The following is a 16,527-nucleotide window of genomic DNA, read 5'->3' as shown; positions in this document are numbered from 1 at the left end:
CTGTGCACAAGAGGCAAAGGGGTCGAATTGCAGACTTTGTGGTCAAACAGCCTTTGATTCTGGGACTTGAAGCCTAAGGCCTAGTGGTAAAAGTAGGCTCTGCTATCGCAAACCTTAAATCAGGTTGGTGATCTTTTTTATGTACAATATGCTTACATAGTAAAAACAAAAAGCACTGTTCTACTTTCATTTTTTGCACCCAGGGGACAGAGTTGCTGTTGAGCCTGGAGTTCATTGAGAAATAGGTGCTATAATCTTTCTCCCAGCAATTTCTTGTGCTCCAGTCCTCCAGATGACGGAAACCTGTGCAGAACATGGCTTCTGAGATATGTGACTGATTACAGCAAAGAAAGACGCAAGAGATTCTATATGAAAACGTAATATGCAAATTATTCTAGTGCACCCATTTTCTTCTTCTTTCTTAGACTTCATGTTTAGGTTGAGCAATTTCACTTTAATTCATTTATTCATTTTCTTTTCGGCTTAGTCCCTTTATTAATCTGGGGTCGCCACAGCGAAATGAACTTCTCCAGCATATGTTTTATGCAGCGGATGCTCTTCCAGCTGCAACCCATCACTGGGAAACATCCACACACACTCATTCACACACATACTCTACGGACAATTTATCTTACCTAATTCACCTATAACGCATGTCTTTAGACTTGTGGGGGAAACCAGAGCACCCGGAGGAAACCCATGCCATCACGGGAAGAACTTGCAATCTCTACACAGAAATGCCAACTGGTCCAGCCAAGACTCGAACCTGCAACCTTCTTGCTGTGAGGCGACAGCACTCCCCCCATTTCACTTTAATGTAATTTGTAAAAGTTATTAATGTGTTAAAATAAAACGCCATATTTATGCCATGAAAGTGAAATTACTCAACGTAAATACTCAAACTACAGTTTTTGCATCAGAAGTCTTCACGTTTGGTTGCATCAACACAGGACCAATCAGACTGATGTCTTTGGTGGCTGCCGAAGCCATAGGTGCTTCACAAGTAATAATAAGTGGTTAGTCAAGTAGCAATCAACAATAAAAATGTGTTAAAGGATATACTGTATAAAATACATCATTTTAATCACCTTTTAGTGCTCTGATCAGCTTGCCAAGGCAAAGGAGATTGGAGCAGACTTCCTGCTTCCTGTGAAGAAAGAGGATTCACCACAGGACTTGGCATAACAAGTAGGGAATGCTGGTAGAGCAGTATTCAGCCATCTACAGTCAAAAAGCTATTTTTTGCTGCTTGTTCCAACTACTTATATAAAATGAGCTGAATCAACACAATTCTTTTTTTGGGGACTACTTCATTGTTTTATGTTCAATCCACTAAAATTGGTAAAAACCAAGTTAATTGATTTGTTTTGGGACTACAGTGTACACCAGGGGTCACCAATCTTGGTCCTGGAGAGCTGATGTCCCTGCAGGATTTAGCTCCAACTTGCTTCAACACACCTGCCTGAGTGTTTCAAGTATAAGACCTTGATTAGCTGTTCAGGTGTGTTTGATTAGGGTTGGAGCTAAAATCTACAGGACACCGGCCCTGCAGGAACAAGTTTGTTGACCCCTGGTGTACACTTAAAAAAAAATGCAGGGTTCCGCACAGTTCATTCATGTTGACCCAACACAAATTGATCAAGTTAACTTAACACTTTTTAACAAATGTATGTGGATTGAATATAAAAAATTAAGTTGTCCCAATGAAATCTCTACAATTGGGTTAATTCAGCTCAGTATTTGGAACAAGCAATAAAAATCTTCTAAGTGTATGTAGATTTAATTACAAGAATTCACAGGAAAACATGACAGTTTATTTCTATATTATGTTTGAATCTGCTTTTACATTCACACTGCACTGACAGACGCTAATAATAATAACAGACACTTGATTGTGTTGTGTCAGATCAGTGTTACCCAGTTAGTCCTGCTGGAGTCTGTTGGTGTTGGTTGGCACTTGTCCTGGATGACTGAACATGTTCTGTCACCGTTTATCGTGTTGTGAAATGTCTGCGAAGTGTGCGACTATAATCTGGTGATTGTTGGTTCTGTGAGAATTGTCTTTTTTTAGATGTACTAAATTTTGCTGATGGTGTTTGTGTGTAGGCTACTCGTTCTGGAGGAGTGGTGGAGTCAGTAGCTCTTGGTGCTGCTTAGATGACCACTGAACCGCTTCTCAACGCTGCTGTCAGAGAAGTTGACATCAGATTTGTATTTCGCTACTGACATAAATTACATACAACTGATTTGAGTTGATTTGTTTGATTTGAGTTTGAAATGTTTATATGTGTGATTAAATTTATTCGAGATGCTGTACGATCCTTCTTTGTTATTCAAGCTGGCTGGTGGCTATTTCTATGTTAGCATCTAAGAATGTGAACGTCAACGTTAACCTTTTGTCATTATAGAATCATGAACAATATTAAAGGGATAGGTCACTCACCAAAGAAATTCAAATTCTGTCATCATTTGACAGAATTAACCAACACTCAACCCAAAACTGTTTGAATTTATTGAAGAATGCTGAGGAAAACAGCCATTGACTTTAGTAGTATTTTTGTTCTACTATAGATGTCAATGGCTGCTTTTTCCCCAACATTTTTTTTCAGAATATATGTTTTGTGTTTAACAGAAGAAAGGAATTTGTAAAAGTTAAGAACTAATTGAATGTGAACAAATGGAGAGAAAGTTTACATTTTTGCAGGAACTATCCCTTTTAAGGACAAAGCAGGAAGGTTTCAGGGACACAAAAATATTATTTGTAACACTGATTGTCATTAAGTGAACTTAAATTAGCTTGTGCTTGGACTTGTTTACACAATACCGTTCAAGAGACTAAGTGAAGTTTATTTATGAACTAATTTCGAGAGGATCACGTGATTATGATTGAACACAGCTGGTTCTGCATTAGCTATGTATGATCCACCAATCAGGCCAGTCCTAACCCACTATAAAGAGCCAGGGTTTCTCACTACAGCCATCTTCGATTTAAAGAATCCCCTCTTCCACCCCTACTTCTCCACCTTTTCCTTCTTAGGGCTGCACGGTGGCCCAGTGATTAGCACTGTTGCCTCACAGCAAGAACTTCTCCGGTTCTAGTCCTTCGATAGGCCGGCTGTCCTTACTGTTAGTAGTTTGCATGTTCTTGCCGTGCTCGCGTGGATTTTCCCCGGGTTCTCCAGTTTCCTCCCACATTACAAAAACATGCACTACAAGTGAATTGATCAATTTAATTTAGCACTACAGTCAAACTCTCATCCTCCAGCATATCTCTTCATAGCATTCATTTTAGTCATCAGTTCTTATCAAGTTGTCGAGATCTACGTGAGCTCAAAGCTACCCTCTCGCCCTGCAAACGGGAGGGAGCCCAGGGCTCAAGGACCTTTTAGGCTCAGGGCTCTCGCCCAGGACAGCATGCCAAACTTGCTTATAATTAATTATCAGCTAAGTGTGAACTCTTGAAACAGCTTAAAATCATTTTTGAGTGGCTAAGAAGTAAAAAAAAAAAACGGAAATGCTAAAACAGAAATGCTTTCCACACAGCTGAAAGTGATAGGTGAGGTATTTAACATTACAGTTATGATGGTTAGATTATTAAGCGCACTTGAGGCTATATACTATATTTTGAATATGTCTATAACAGTTTTCATAGACAAGATAAGAGATCACGAATATGTGAACGTGCTGCGAATGTGCACTCTGTCAATGGCAGTGATGCTAAAAATCATCTGTGCCAAAGTTCCAAAAACGAACAAAATGGTTTATTTTGTTGTTTTATTCAAAATGTTTGCGATTTGTAAAGATCCACCCTTGTTAGACCTGAATCTGTAATAATGACTGCCACGGCATTGAAAGGTGAAACTTATAAAAATTGTAATAATATGTTCATTTTTAAAAAGTGCAATATTTACTCTTTATTTCATTAACATTGGAAAAGCAAAGAAGTGAACAAAAACAAATAATATGCTTATAATCTGCTTATAATTTGCTTCTCCAATGTTAATGAAATAGCTGTAGTGTAATTCTTTTTACCTCTAGAGGGAGCAGTGATCTGCTAAAATAGAAGAGGTTTATAATAAAAAAAATAAATAAAAACCCACACACATTCATTAATAAATAGCCTGTCTCGCAGTCTTGCTACATTATAAAGCTTGGCAATGTCCTTCTAATCTTCCTTAAGATCAGATAAAGGAGTTCCATTATTAGATACTTTTTTTCCCCTCAATTTTTCTTTTCTCAACACTATTAAAGCCTGAGAAATCTGAGCTGGTTGAACTGATTTCCAACGGTGAGACTCAAATCTGTGCTCATTAGGTCCATAATACGAGATGAGGGAGCTATTTTAAAGTTTTGGACGCTGGCCACTCTTAGAAGTGGCTGGCATGGATTTTGACTCCAGCTTCCAGGTTGCACGACCCACTCAGGCTTTAAAAGAACTTTCCCTTTTTTGGGGGGGAAATAGACTTCTTTAAGTTAAACCATTGAGTTTCATCATTTTTGAATCAATTCTCTGGGTCTGGTGGGAGCACTTTTAGCTTGGCATAATATCATAGAATTTTGTGACTGTACCATGACGGTACCTAATTTGGACTATTTTCAGATGCTCCATAATATCATTGCTCGTGCTGCAACAACGTTCCTTGATTATGACTCCAGGATGAGAGTATAGTTCCAAGACACTTATAAGCTTATTTCTAGATCACTTTCAACCAACCACGATGGGTACCAAAGTGCTGTACATAAAAACACTTTAATCCATGCAAACATACAAAAGGAACCAAAGCCCTGCGTAACCCCACACATTAATTGTATGACAGAAGAACAATAGTTGCCCAAACTAACTGAGTAGTTATATCCTTCAGATTTCAAGAGAACCAATCCAAAGACAGACCCTGGATACCAGCGTGTTCCCAAGCCCACAGGCGTAGCAACCGAGGGGGATACATCCCCCTCACTTTTAGAGACAAACCATTTAGAAACAGGTGATTAACAATAAAATTAACTAAATTAATTACATTTTGGATCTCATTCAGCTGTACCCCCGGACTTCTAAATGTCCGCTACACCCTTGCAAGCCAATCTGTGAGAATGTCATAATCCACTGTATCAAATGCAGCAGTAAGATTCAATTGTAGAGGGACAACACGGCTACCCGAATCAACCTCCAACAAAATATCATTTGAAACTTCAATAGAGATAACTCTGCTATAACCAGCTCTAAAACCTGATTGAAATTTATCAAAAATATTATTATTAACCAGGAAATAGTTTAGCTGTACAGACATAATCTTCTCTAAAATCTTTGAGACACTGTAACAGGCAGTTTAGAAATAGGGTGAAAATTGTTCATGTCTGAGGCATCAAGATTCAGTTTCTTTAGTAGGGATGAATACCAGCATGTTTAAAACTACTAGGAACATAGTACAACCATATAAAAAGTCATTTTCTGTCATGCCCAGTACAGGATGTAAACACAGAAAGGTCAAGCTCTTAATTGGAAAAATATTTAAACTCTTTGGTCAATTTTGAGCGAGATGCTAATGGTCTAATCTGATTCAATAATCTATGCTAAGCTAAGCTAAAAGTGCTCCCGCCAGACTGGGAAATCAGCTGAATGAGTTTAAAAATTATTTAACGGTAGAATACTTGTAAAATGAGCCTATTATTATTATTATTATTGGTAGTAGCAGTAGTACTAGTACTAATAGAGTGTTCCTTTAATCAATTCTGGTTTTCGCAAATAAGAATAAAAAGTGAACCAACATGAAGGGCTTATGTTACATTTTATTGTTATTTTGCCATAGTGTCATTTAAGATGCATGCAGACAGGTATTCATGTTCATGTATTATTAGTTGTTTCATGTCTTTTTTTTTTAATTATTTAAACTCATATTCAAAAGCTCTCGGTAAGGCTTTTGGTCACAGTGTCTTCTTGTTTTCCCAAAGGCCAAAGCCTGACAGAGATAAAATGGGACTAACAGTGATTCCTACATGGACACAGTACTAAACAAGGTTCAACGCTTATGTACAGACATTCTAATACTGCTTTAAAGAAGTGGACGCACTATTAACAACACTATTACATTCACCACAGACTCCAATGAGTTGCAGCTGGGCATACACAAAAAAAGCACACGTAAAAAATAAACTCTTACATTTCATAAAATGGTTTTGTAAGTGTATGTATGTGTGTGTGTGTGTGTGTGTGTGTTTGTTCGAAACGTAATTCATTTACAGTATGGCAAGAGAATGTTGGATTATTACAGCATGGGAGAAGTCCAGAAATTGTTTACATATGGAAATTTACAAAAGAGCCGTTTGCTTGAATGTAAAAAAAAAACTACTTTCAAAATTTGCTGTCTTTAATGCCCGCTAAATGACATTGATCCACTGATGAAGGCTGGCGATGTGGAACGATTGATAAAGTCCCTGCTGATACTAGTCAGTCTTGCAGTGAGTCTGGATTATGCTTATATCTATTGAGAATATGTTAACAAAAACATGTCATGCCACAATTATTTGCTGCATTGAGTTCTGTATTTTTACGTAGCGGATAGTTACTTGTACATTGTGCTGTAGAATTCATTTTAGATTGTAAAATGGCTGAAATGGATCAAGCATCATGTCCAGTATCATATGTTATAAGACATTCTGGAATGGTCACGTTTTGGGCTTCTACAGTCTGGACTTCTCTTCTGTCTGGCTTTTCCATTCCTTTCTGATTTTTGATAAAACGATTACATATTTACAAAATGAACTCGCGTTTCTCCATCAATGTCCACACATACATAATTGTAAATAAATTAAACAAGAGTAGCATCAAAATCCAATGTACAAAGCCCCGCCCACCCCACATTATGAAGAAAGGATATGAAATGCGCCAACTCCGTCATCTCCGTCTTCATCTGACCAGCCCATAACAAATCAAAGGAATCCACACTATGCAGAAATGACACACCATACCTCTTAATTAACGTTAGCAGACAGCAGGAGTGATGGGAGTTATTTTTGGTGACGGTAAAGAGGAAAATGGTGACTGCTGCGTTCAGACATGTCCCAGTGCCCAGCTCAAGTCCACCTCACATCATATATACATAGGAGTCTCCTGACCGGTTAAGAGTCTAAACATGGCGGCTGGCATAGTCTTCATGTGGATCTGTGGCAGGATAAAGAAATAACACTTTTTACTACAAGAAAACAGCTTTAAGCTACATTATTTAGAAGGACTTTATTGTATTTAGAGATGAATGTGTGGCTTTTTGTAGTGATCACACAAAAAAATGATTTTTTCATTTTCAATGAATGTAGATTTTCTGGGGATGCCCTAGACCGATGTCTATCTAATTTTAGACTGATAGCTTTAGATCATTTTCATCTATATGTATCAAAGATAAGGTAATCAGCTAATCATGTAAAAATCATTGCCTTCTCTTCATTATCGGCCAGACGTCTAATACTTCTCAGGTGGAAAAAAACAAACCCGCCATCCCACAAACACTGGATATTAGAAGTGTTATCACATCTTAATCTCATTCATTCATTCATTTTCTATTTGACTCAGTCCCTTTATTAATCTGGGGTCACCACAGTGGAATGAACCGACAACTTATCCAGTAAATGTTTTTTACGCAGTGGATGCCCTTTCAGCTGCAACCCATCACTGGGAAACACATCTTAAACTCGAGCACCTTAAATACACTATCCGAGGCTCTAAAAAAAATTTCATGAGGTTTGGCAGCCTTTTCTCTCCTACATTGAATGCTCAGGGGTTATTATATTATTATATCCCAAGTGAAAGTTTATGCCTAATTTTCTAATTAGTTTTATTTATATTTGTTTATGGAGTACTGTATGTTTGTAGCTATGTACCATGTTAATATGTTGTTAAATATGTGTGTTGTGAGAACACTATCATAAAAAAATAAAAATAAAATAAAATATATATATATATATATATATATATATATATATATATATATATATATATATATATATATGAATAATAATGAATGTAGATTTAATACAAGGGTTTATTATATTTCTAAAATAAAACAGTTCATAATTTAACCGAATAGAAATGAAAAGCAACAGAATGTTGTAAGTTTATCATGTTTTATTTCAGGCACACATACGTGCATTAAAACAGAACTCACCTCTCTGTTTAACTATTTCATGTATGCGAAAAGATTTGATTAACCTTTGAGAATTAATGCATAATCTGCCATATTTAAAAAAGAAACAAAAAGGTGGGTAACCAAAATTGTGCCCGTAGCACTATTGGTTGCCCAAAGTACCTTTTGGGGAACAGTTCTACAAACAATGTTGATTGTAACCCTCATTCTTGTTTTTCTGAAGGAAGGAATAGTGAAGTTATGTCAGTGATAACATTAGGTAAATTCACTTAGAAGACCCCTATTATTGACATAACTCAGTGTAAACGACTGAAAGGGTTTTTAACATTTTTTCTTAGAGTGATGAAAAATGTAAGGAATCTTAAGAGTCCTTTCCTACTATTAAGAACCACTCATTGAATGTAAAGATTCTTTGGATATTCAACTTTCTCCATGGAGTGTTTAAATGACATCTTTAATAGTGTGACTATGTTAGAGTGTGTAATTACATAAGTAATTCATTTCTGTATTTACATCTATAACTAACGTGTTGACCCAATTTGTTGACCTCTTAATCTATCATTAAACCTACAGTACTCATATCACTACAATACTAATATTAAAATACATTAGTGTACAAACGTTTGAGGTCAGCTATTTTTTATTGATACTTTTATTCAGCAAATATTCCATATTTTGATCAAAAGTGACACTTCTAATTGTACAAAAATAAACAGATTTAAAAAAATCTTTTTAAAGTCCATATTCATAAATGTATTTATTTATTACAGTTTTCGTAAACATTCGGTACTAAGCATTCAATACATCAGTTTATTAGTTGGCGTTGAGACTTTTTGACATAATACATAGCATTTAAAAATCTCAGAGGATAAACCCTCAATGAAATCATACTATCATGTAGCTCATCTTCTAGTTCATCTTCAATATTTTTAATCAGTTTTTTTCCAGATAATATACAAACTTATAATTGTATATAAAAGAAGCAGTTATATAAGCAAAGAGATGACATAAAAAATATAGCAACAACAAAAACAAGAAAACTGTAGAACTATTAAATCAAACTTAAACTTTTTTAAGCACCATCCCTCCCATCTCCCTCCCCTCCCTATTTCCTCAGGCCTTCAATAAGTATGCAAAGATGAGTCAAGACACAGATAAAAAAATAAACCAATTGAAAAAAATTACAATTAAATACATTAATTAATTAAATAAAAAGATATAATAAATATATGGGTAAATATAGAAGAAGAAGATGTACTGTAAAGTAAATACTAAAAGTCTCTCTTTCTCCTTTTTGAAATTCTAGCCAGCAGGTCCTGAAATATTAAGGTTCTCAATGACAGACAGTATGGGACATTAAAGGAGTTGAGTGATCCTTTAAAACAATGCCTCAGTTTCTTAAGATAGATGCAATGTAGAACCTCTTTAATCCAGTGTTTCTCATCTTCTAGTTTATTCAGTTGGATTTCTGTGGAAGTTACTTTGTTGCCTTCACAGGAGTATATTACATTTTTAAATATTTTAAAATAATCAGCCTTCCTGAGAATAAAGTAATTTTTTTAATATCTTTCTTGAATCCTTAACTTTCAAGACCCCAAATAAATTGAACGGTAGGGCTTACCTCGCCGACAGAATTGGACAGAGCTTGGACAATCTTCTCATGTGCTGTGGCCACAACACTTTGGCCATTTATCTCAATAATACGATGACCGACCCGCACACCTCCTCTCTCCGCGATCCCTCCTCGCATCAAACTGCAGATCTGAGGAGGACCAGACAAAACATAAACTCAGAACAATAAAACTCATCAACTCATCTCAACATTTCCGAGTTCTTCCATACTCACAATGCCATTCTGCACACTGAAGCCCAGCTGGTACTTGAGGTCTGGCCTCTTAATGAGAACTGTGGTCACAGGAGGGCAGCTCACAATGTTCAGCTTCACCTGCACCTGATTTTTCAGGCCCTGATGAAAATAAACCAAACATACAGTAGCTCAGTACAATCACAACTGCACTGCATTATTACAGTGGGATCATAACAACAGAAATTTAAGATTGCATTGCCTTTGCAGTCACTTCATTAATTGTCAAGTGTCCTGTTATTCTTTTTCATTCTTCATTTGAGGGCAAAAAGAAGTTTGAAAAGTGACCTACACTGTGAGACTATATTGTAAGTGAGGTTGCAATGGCGGCTGTGAGAGAAGAACAGTTTTGTGGCTTTTTCCGGCCTGATGCACACCAAACAAAATAAAATCTGCGCGGGGTTGAATTTTTAGTCCCGCTTCTGCCTGCTCCCGCTGTATATTCAGCTTTTGTTTACTCGCTGCCCGCAGTGCCCCTTTTTCTACCCGACCCGAGTGTTCCCGCTAAATTTAGATCTGGTTTCCAAAATGTCACGTTAAAATTAGGCACTACTAAAAGAGAGAGATAACAGGTAAAGCTGTAAGATTGTAGGCTAAATGGGCAGATGAAAAATGGTCTTGCCCAACCAAGCCTGGTTTCTGTCGAGTTTTTTTTTCTTTTACTTTCATCAATCGGTGAAGCTTTTTTCCTCGCCACTGTCACCACAGGGTTGGATAGAAACTTGTGGAGCTGCGCATCAATGGATTTGCTCTTCAATGTTAGAACTTTCAGCAGTGAAATTTAAACCACACTGAACTGAACTTCAACTCTGAAATCTGGACTTTACAAGAACTTCTATGTTAAGCTGCTTTGACAATCTACATTGTAAAAAGCGAATTAGAAATAAACATGAATTAAATTGAATTGAATGAATGTCAGTTTTGTTTGCCCCTTTGTGATGAGACATAAGTGCTGCCTTAACCAGTGACTTGCGGTGAGGTTTGTGGATGATGAGGCACTGACTTTTTCAAAGTCAGATTTACAAACACATCCACTCAATATATTGTGAAATATATGTTATATGATATAACCACTGATTGCTTTTCATATATCATATCAGCATTATTTCTATACACATAGCAGGTACATATAGGGTCAAGACAGAATGTAAAATGTATAGCGATTAAATATGCCTCCCAAAAAAACACCCAGCTGGATGCTACAGAGTCCAGACAGCCTATAACAAGCGACACACACCACCACAGTGGATGCGTGCGCTGTTTCTCATTCACAAACACACACACACAGTACCATGGCGGATGCACCCACTCTCTCTCTCGCTCGCGGTATCTCTAGGGAATGATATTTAGTTAAACCGCCCGCTCCCGTTCAAATTACACCAGAGTTACGGACCAAAACCCGAATTTTATTCTGAAAATTATTCCTGCGGCCCAACAAATCTGATCGGGTCTCGCGGCTCCCACAGTACAGCTGTGGGAATGCAGACCTCTACACTGTGGCATGCCACATCTTTACAATTTTTTAAATTTGCTGTGGACAGACACAGACACAGTGTACATACACTGATAAAAAACAATGTTTAGACCTTTAAAAGACATTGTGCAAAGCAGTGGCAGATATAAATGAGATATGAAATATGAATCAATGATTCAACTTGAAGTGAGCAGGGTTCCAGAACATGCCTATCGAATGCGCAATCCCAAGGAAACAGCGGTAGCTCAAAGAATGCTTAGGAGCCAAAACAAACTCCCCTTCAAAAATGACTTTGGTGAGTTATTTCAAAATGCTGAAACAAACTCAATACAAACTTATTTTTGGGAAGAATTTTGTTCGAAATGACTTCATTTCAGTTCATTCTATAATATCGTTTCAAGTATATCAGTGATTTAAAGTGTCTTGAACCCCGTGCAAACTTCTGAATTGAAGTGTTCTGAAAGCTCTGATAAAGGAGACAGAACATATACATTATCATGCATAGTAATGAAACGATATCTTATTTTTAATACTAAGCAGGACCTTGATCAAAATAGCTCTTTCTCATTAATAAATGCGGGGAAATTGTCAAAATCAGATGACTTGTAAATGTACCGTCCAGTCCTGGCGACTAATCACCATTCCAAATTAACATCTATACATCATATTTTACCTTTAACTTAAAAAAAACATTTATTGGCTCAAAAAAACACAAAACAATCCACTTGATAATAAAATGTACTGTTTTCAGCAATGTGCCACCTATAAATTACATATCTGTTAACATCTCCAAAACCTGTGTTTTAGGGTTTAATAAGCAGCTACTCAGAATAGCACAGATGGATTCCTGGCCGGTGTTCAGACAGACAGCCCAAACCCTAGTAGCACACCTTGATGATTCCCTGACAGGTGGCGAGAGGAAGCCCCACCAGGCTGGTGTTGTTGATTGACATGATCTGGTCACCGATGCTGAGCTTCCCAGAACGGGCGGCAGGGCCTCCATTCATCATGTTGGCCAGGATGACTGTGGGCAGGATGGAGCCCCAGCCAGACTCCACAATCACTATGCCCAGAATCTCCCCCTTCTGCTTCTCCAGCTGCAGCTGTGGGAGGAGAGAGAGACGCATGAGGGATTACAGCAGATTGCCAATAAAAGGCCATAAAAGAAAAAAGCAATTAAGAGAAGAATTTTACTGAGTTGATAACATGAGACTGACAGCTTGAGGGTTCAAAATAGCATCAACTTGCCCCCGTGTGCCCTGTATGTGTTCCAAAGAAGTTAGAAATTAGTTTTGTTTTTTTATAAATGTAACATTTTGGTAAAAAACTTAAGTCATTAACAAGTTTATTTTTGTCAATGACCTTTGTTTTTGTACAAATTACAGGCCTATACATTCTTACAGAATAAAAAATGAACATTTGAAACATTGTAATATTTTAGAGAATAATGATGAAGCTTGTTATGCAGTTTAATGTTCTGGTTTTATCATGCCACTCATAACCAGTTTTACTTGGAGTTTATGAGCACTATTTACATTGCAACATCATCTGCTCATTTATGGGACATTGGGATTTCAATCACTGTACTTTTATCCCATATGAAAATCTGAGTTCTGATGAGCTCTCATATAAAAGTAGCTTTAATACATACTGTCAATAGAGTTGGCTTGTTTTAGGCATTCTAACCATGTTTGCAACATGCTAATTTACACTTGCAACATGTCAGAAACATATTAACAACACTTCAATTTATGTTAGCACCACTTTAGAAATCACAACAACAAATCAATTCATGCTAGCAAGCTCTTAAACATGCCTGGAAAACTTGCTAGTTTATGCCTGCGACATGTCAATTAATGCTAGAATAATTTTAAAACATGCTGAAAAAATGCTACAGGTTAAATGTGGAAAAACATGTAAACATCATTAAAACATGTCACTTTCATTTATTCATTCGTTTACTTTTCGGCTTAGTCCCTTTATTAATCAGGGGTCACCACAGCGGAATGAAACACCAACTTATCCAGCATATGTTTTTTGCAGGGGATGCCCTTCCAGCTGCAACCCATCACTGTGAAACACCCATACACGACTTGCATTCACTACGGACAATTTAGCTTACCCTATTCACCTGTACCGCATGTCTTTGGACTGTGGGGTAAACTGGAGCACCCAAAGTAAACCCACGCCCACAAGAAGAGAACATGCAAACTCCATACAGAAAAGCCAACTGGCACAGCCGAGGCTCGAACCAGTGACATTCTTTCTGTGAGGCGACAGACCTACCCACTGCGCCACCGCACCCTATTCATAAAATGTTAAACATGCTTATAAGATGTGCATTTATGTAAGCAGCATAATATAAGTCATGTGCTAAATCATCATTGAAGCATGCTGCTAGCACTGTGCTGCTAACCATATTAGAAAAATGCTAATAACATGCTATTTCACACAAGCATAGCATTAGCAAACAATTTAGCAAAATCTTTATCATTTTTTCTGTCCACTCTGAGTAAAACCTTCAAATTCTACCAAAAAAAACCTTAAAGATTAAGGTATTTTAATCTTTGAGATCTGGCCATGACAAGGCAACATCAAAGTAGTCAAAATATACTCATCTAGTTGATTTACATGACTCACAGAATTTTACAGTTATCTTAAATCACCTAGGGCAGGGGTTCCCAAACTCAGTCCTAGAGGGCCAGTGACCTGCACAGTTTAGCTCCAGCTTGCCTCAACACACCTGCCAGGATGTTTCTAGCAAGCCCAGTAAGAGCTTGATTACCTGGCTCAGGTGTGTCTGATTAGGGTTAGAACCCTGATTTGATTAGTAAACTATGCAGGACACCAGCCCTCCAGGACCGAGTTTGGGAACCCCTGATCTAGGGAGTGTTTGATTTAGGGTTTATAATAGTTGCTTAATACTTAGTGGTTTATTTATTTATTTATTTCATTTTTAATTTCACTGTTGAGTGAAAGTTTGACAAGCAGGTTTCATGATCAACCATCCAGACAACAAAATTAACATGAGCACACAATTTTCTGTTCATCATTCTTTTTCTAATAATTAACCCATGCTCATTCTGATTATTTACCCCTATATACATTTTGGAGAGCACCAAATACGTCCCATGAGCTAATTTTTTTTTGCAGTTTCTGTTGTCAAAAATCTGCTTCTGTCTTTCTCTTACATGCTGTCTGGAACCAATTTTCGCCAGGCCTATATATATAAGGCTACGTTTTCAGAATGAGTCTGTGTTGCAACTAATACCTTTGTATTCAGCAGAAAAGTATCAGAGCTGAGGGTCAGCTGTAATATAGCAGAGAGAAAAAAACACATTCGATAGAGAAGAAAATGTCTGGCACAACTGACCTCTTTGCAGTTGTCAGAGTTTGAGAAGTGGATGAGGTCATCATTGTACATCTCCTGTGTGTTGATGATGTCGCTGTACTCTTTCTGGCTCAGGTCCTCTGGGTTGATTCCATTGGCTCGCAGGAATTCCTGGTAGGCCACGCTGAATGCCTGACCAATGGACTGCGCTATGAGCTGGGCCTGGAAACGGTGAAGAGGAAAACCAGATGAAACAACTGCAAAAATAAACCCAATCATGTACAGAGTAAATTGATTTGTTAGAAATACAAATTACTCTCTACACATAGCGTTTTATTTGTTTCAGCCTTTAAAAAAGCTATTCAAAATACTTATCAGTTCGAAATCAATACTGGTTAGTACTGAATCTGCATGTGACCAAAGATTGTAGAATACACAAGACATGTCACTCATATAAATTTGAATAGTGAAAAGTGTAATGGTCAATATGGTGAATAAAGCCCCGCCTACAAGTACAGAAGCCAATCATCGATCAATATAGACTGCCAATTCTCCAGGGGAGAAGCTCGGATCAGACGTGTGCTTCTTGACACTAGAATATCAGAAATATATCCACATAAAAGAAAAGAATGTGAGGTGCAGTCCGTCCTGTCAAACGCACATCACATGACAGCAACTACTTAAACGCCCACAAACTTAAGTCATTTCTGGAAGAGATTCACCATCAGGACCAAGTTGTGAATTACTTCTTAAGACCAGCGCGATCTGACAAAGCATTATCCAGAGGATGATAATGTGTAACAGCCATAAATGAGAATAGTGTTGAGATCTTGTTCCTTTCGAGAGCACATGTGCATTAGCTTGGGCAACCAGAAAAAATGGCGACTTTGTTTAATTCTAACGTTTAAAAATGAGACTTGTGTAACGGTTGTTGATTAATTTTATTGGTGATTCCAAATACGTAGTGTAATTGTAAGCTTGGCAAACAATTTTGGAGAATCTGATGTTTCCCTATTCAGACAGAATGCCCAAGCATTCAAATATAGCCGCTGAATTCAGACGTTTTCAAATATGGCCGCTGAATGAAATAACTTGCCTTAAAGGGACTTTGATGTGACATACAGTAAAAATAGTCTAACGTAGTTTAAAAATATATATTTAAAGCTTAAATTTAATAAATGATACATTGACTTATTTAATAAAACTTCTTTACTTCTTTTTGTTTCATTACTGGATCAATCAGCATATTTGAACACATCTCTTTAACATTTGATTTGATTATTGGATTCAAGTAAACACTATGTTTGGAAAAATCCATCGAAATGATTTCATTCCAGTTGAAACAAAATATGTCCTTGTGCATATATGTATCCAGGGCCATTGCTGCAAAACTCATCAGTAATAAACCTATTTTCTTCTATTCAAATCACTTATGAAACAAATTTAACTCAAGCCATAAATCAGCTCTACAAAAGACAATAGTGTCATTATTCAGCTCAACAAAACCAGCGTCAATGCTATGAAGTTCATCAAAAATAAAACTCTAGTCTGCCAGTTCAATTCAATTGTGAAACAAGTCCATTTCAGCATAATATCAGTTCTTTCAACAGCAGTGTGATTATTTGGCTTGGATATAGTTTGATTCACTTTAGATCAATAACAGCTGCAGAGTTCATAAATAATATCACAACATTCAATTCTTCACTTATTGAAACAAATTCAGTTT

The 16,527-nt window shown here is 37.0% G+C and overlaps 1 protein-coding gene across 10 annotated transcripts in view; it reads right to left on the bottom strand.

The window, feature by feature from the left end:
* The window catches only part of apba2b (amyloid beta precursor protein binding family A member 2b), a 246,004-nt gene that overhangs the window by 106,381 nt on the left and 123,096 nt on the right, over positions 1–16,527 (bottom strand). For 8 of the 10 annotated variants that reach the window (XM_087261277.1, XM_087261279.1, XM_087261282.1 and 5 more), the window contains 5 exons: positions 14,844–15,023; positions 12,361–12,573; positions 9,979–10,098; positions 9,754–9,894; positions 5,765–7,156 (listed from right to left, as the gene is read on the bottom strand). The exons of the other annotated variants lie outside the window; for them this stretch is intronic. In XM_087261277.1, coding sequence (XP_087117403.1) covers positions 7,085–7,156; positions 9,754–9,894; positions 9,979–10,098; positions 12,361–12,573; positions 14,844–15,023 — 726 coding nt within the window. In that variant the 3' untranslated portion in view covers positions 5,765–7,084. Of the gene's footprint in view, positions 1–5,764; positions 7,157–9,753; positions 9,895–9,978; positions 10,099–12,360; positions 12,574–14,843; positions 15,024–16,527 lie in introns of those variants that run through there. 10 annotated transcript variants of the gene reach the window in all.

Source organism: Danio rerio, chromosome 7 (assembly GCF_052040795.2).
Source record: "Danio rerio strain M-AB ecotype USA chromosome 7, GRCz13ab, whole genome shotgun sequence".
Lineage (NCBI taxonomy): Eukaryota > Metazoa > Chordata > Actinopteri > Cypriniformes > Danionidae > Danio > Danio rerio.
Note: the sequence above shows the minus strand (reverse complement) of the source record. Positions and strands in the feature narration are given on the sequence as shown.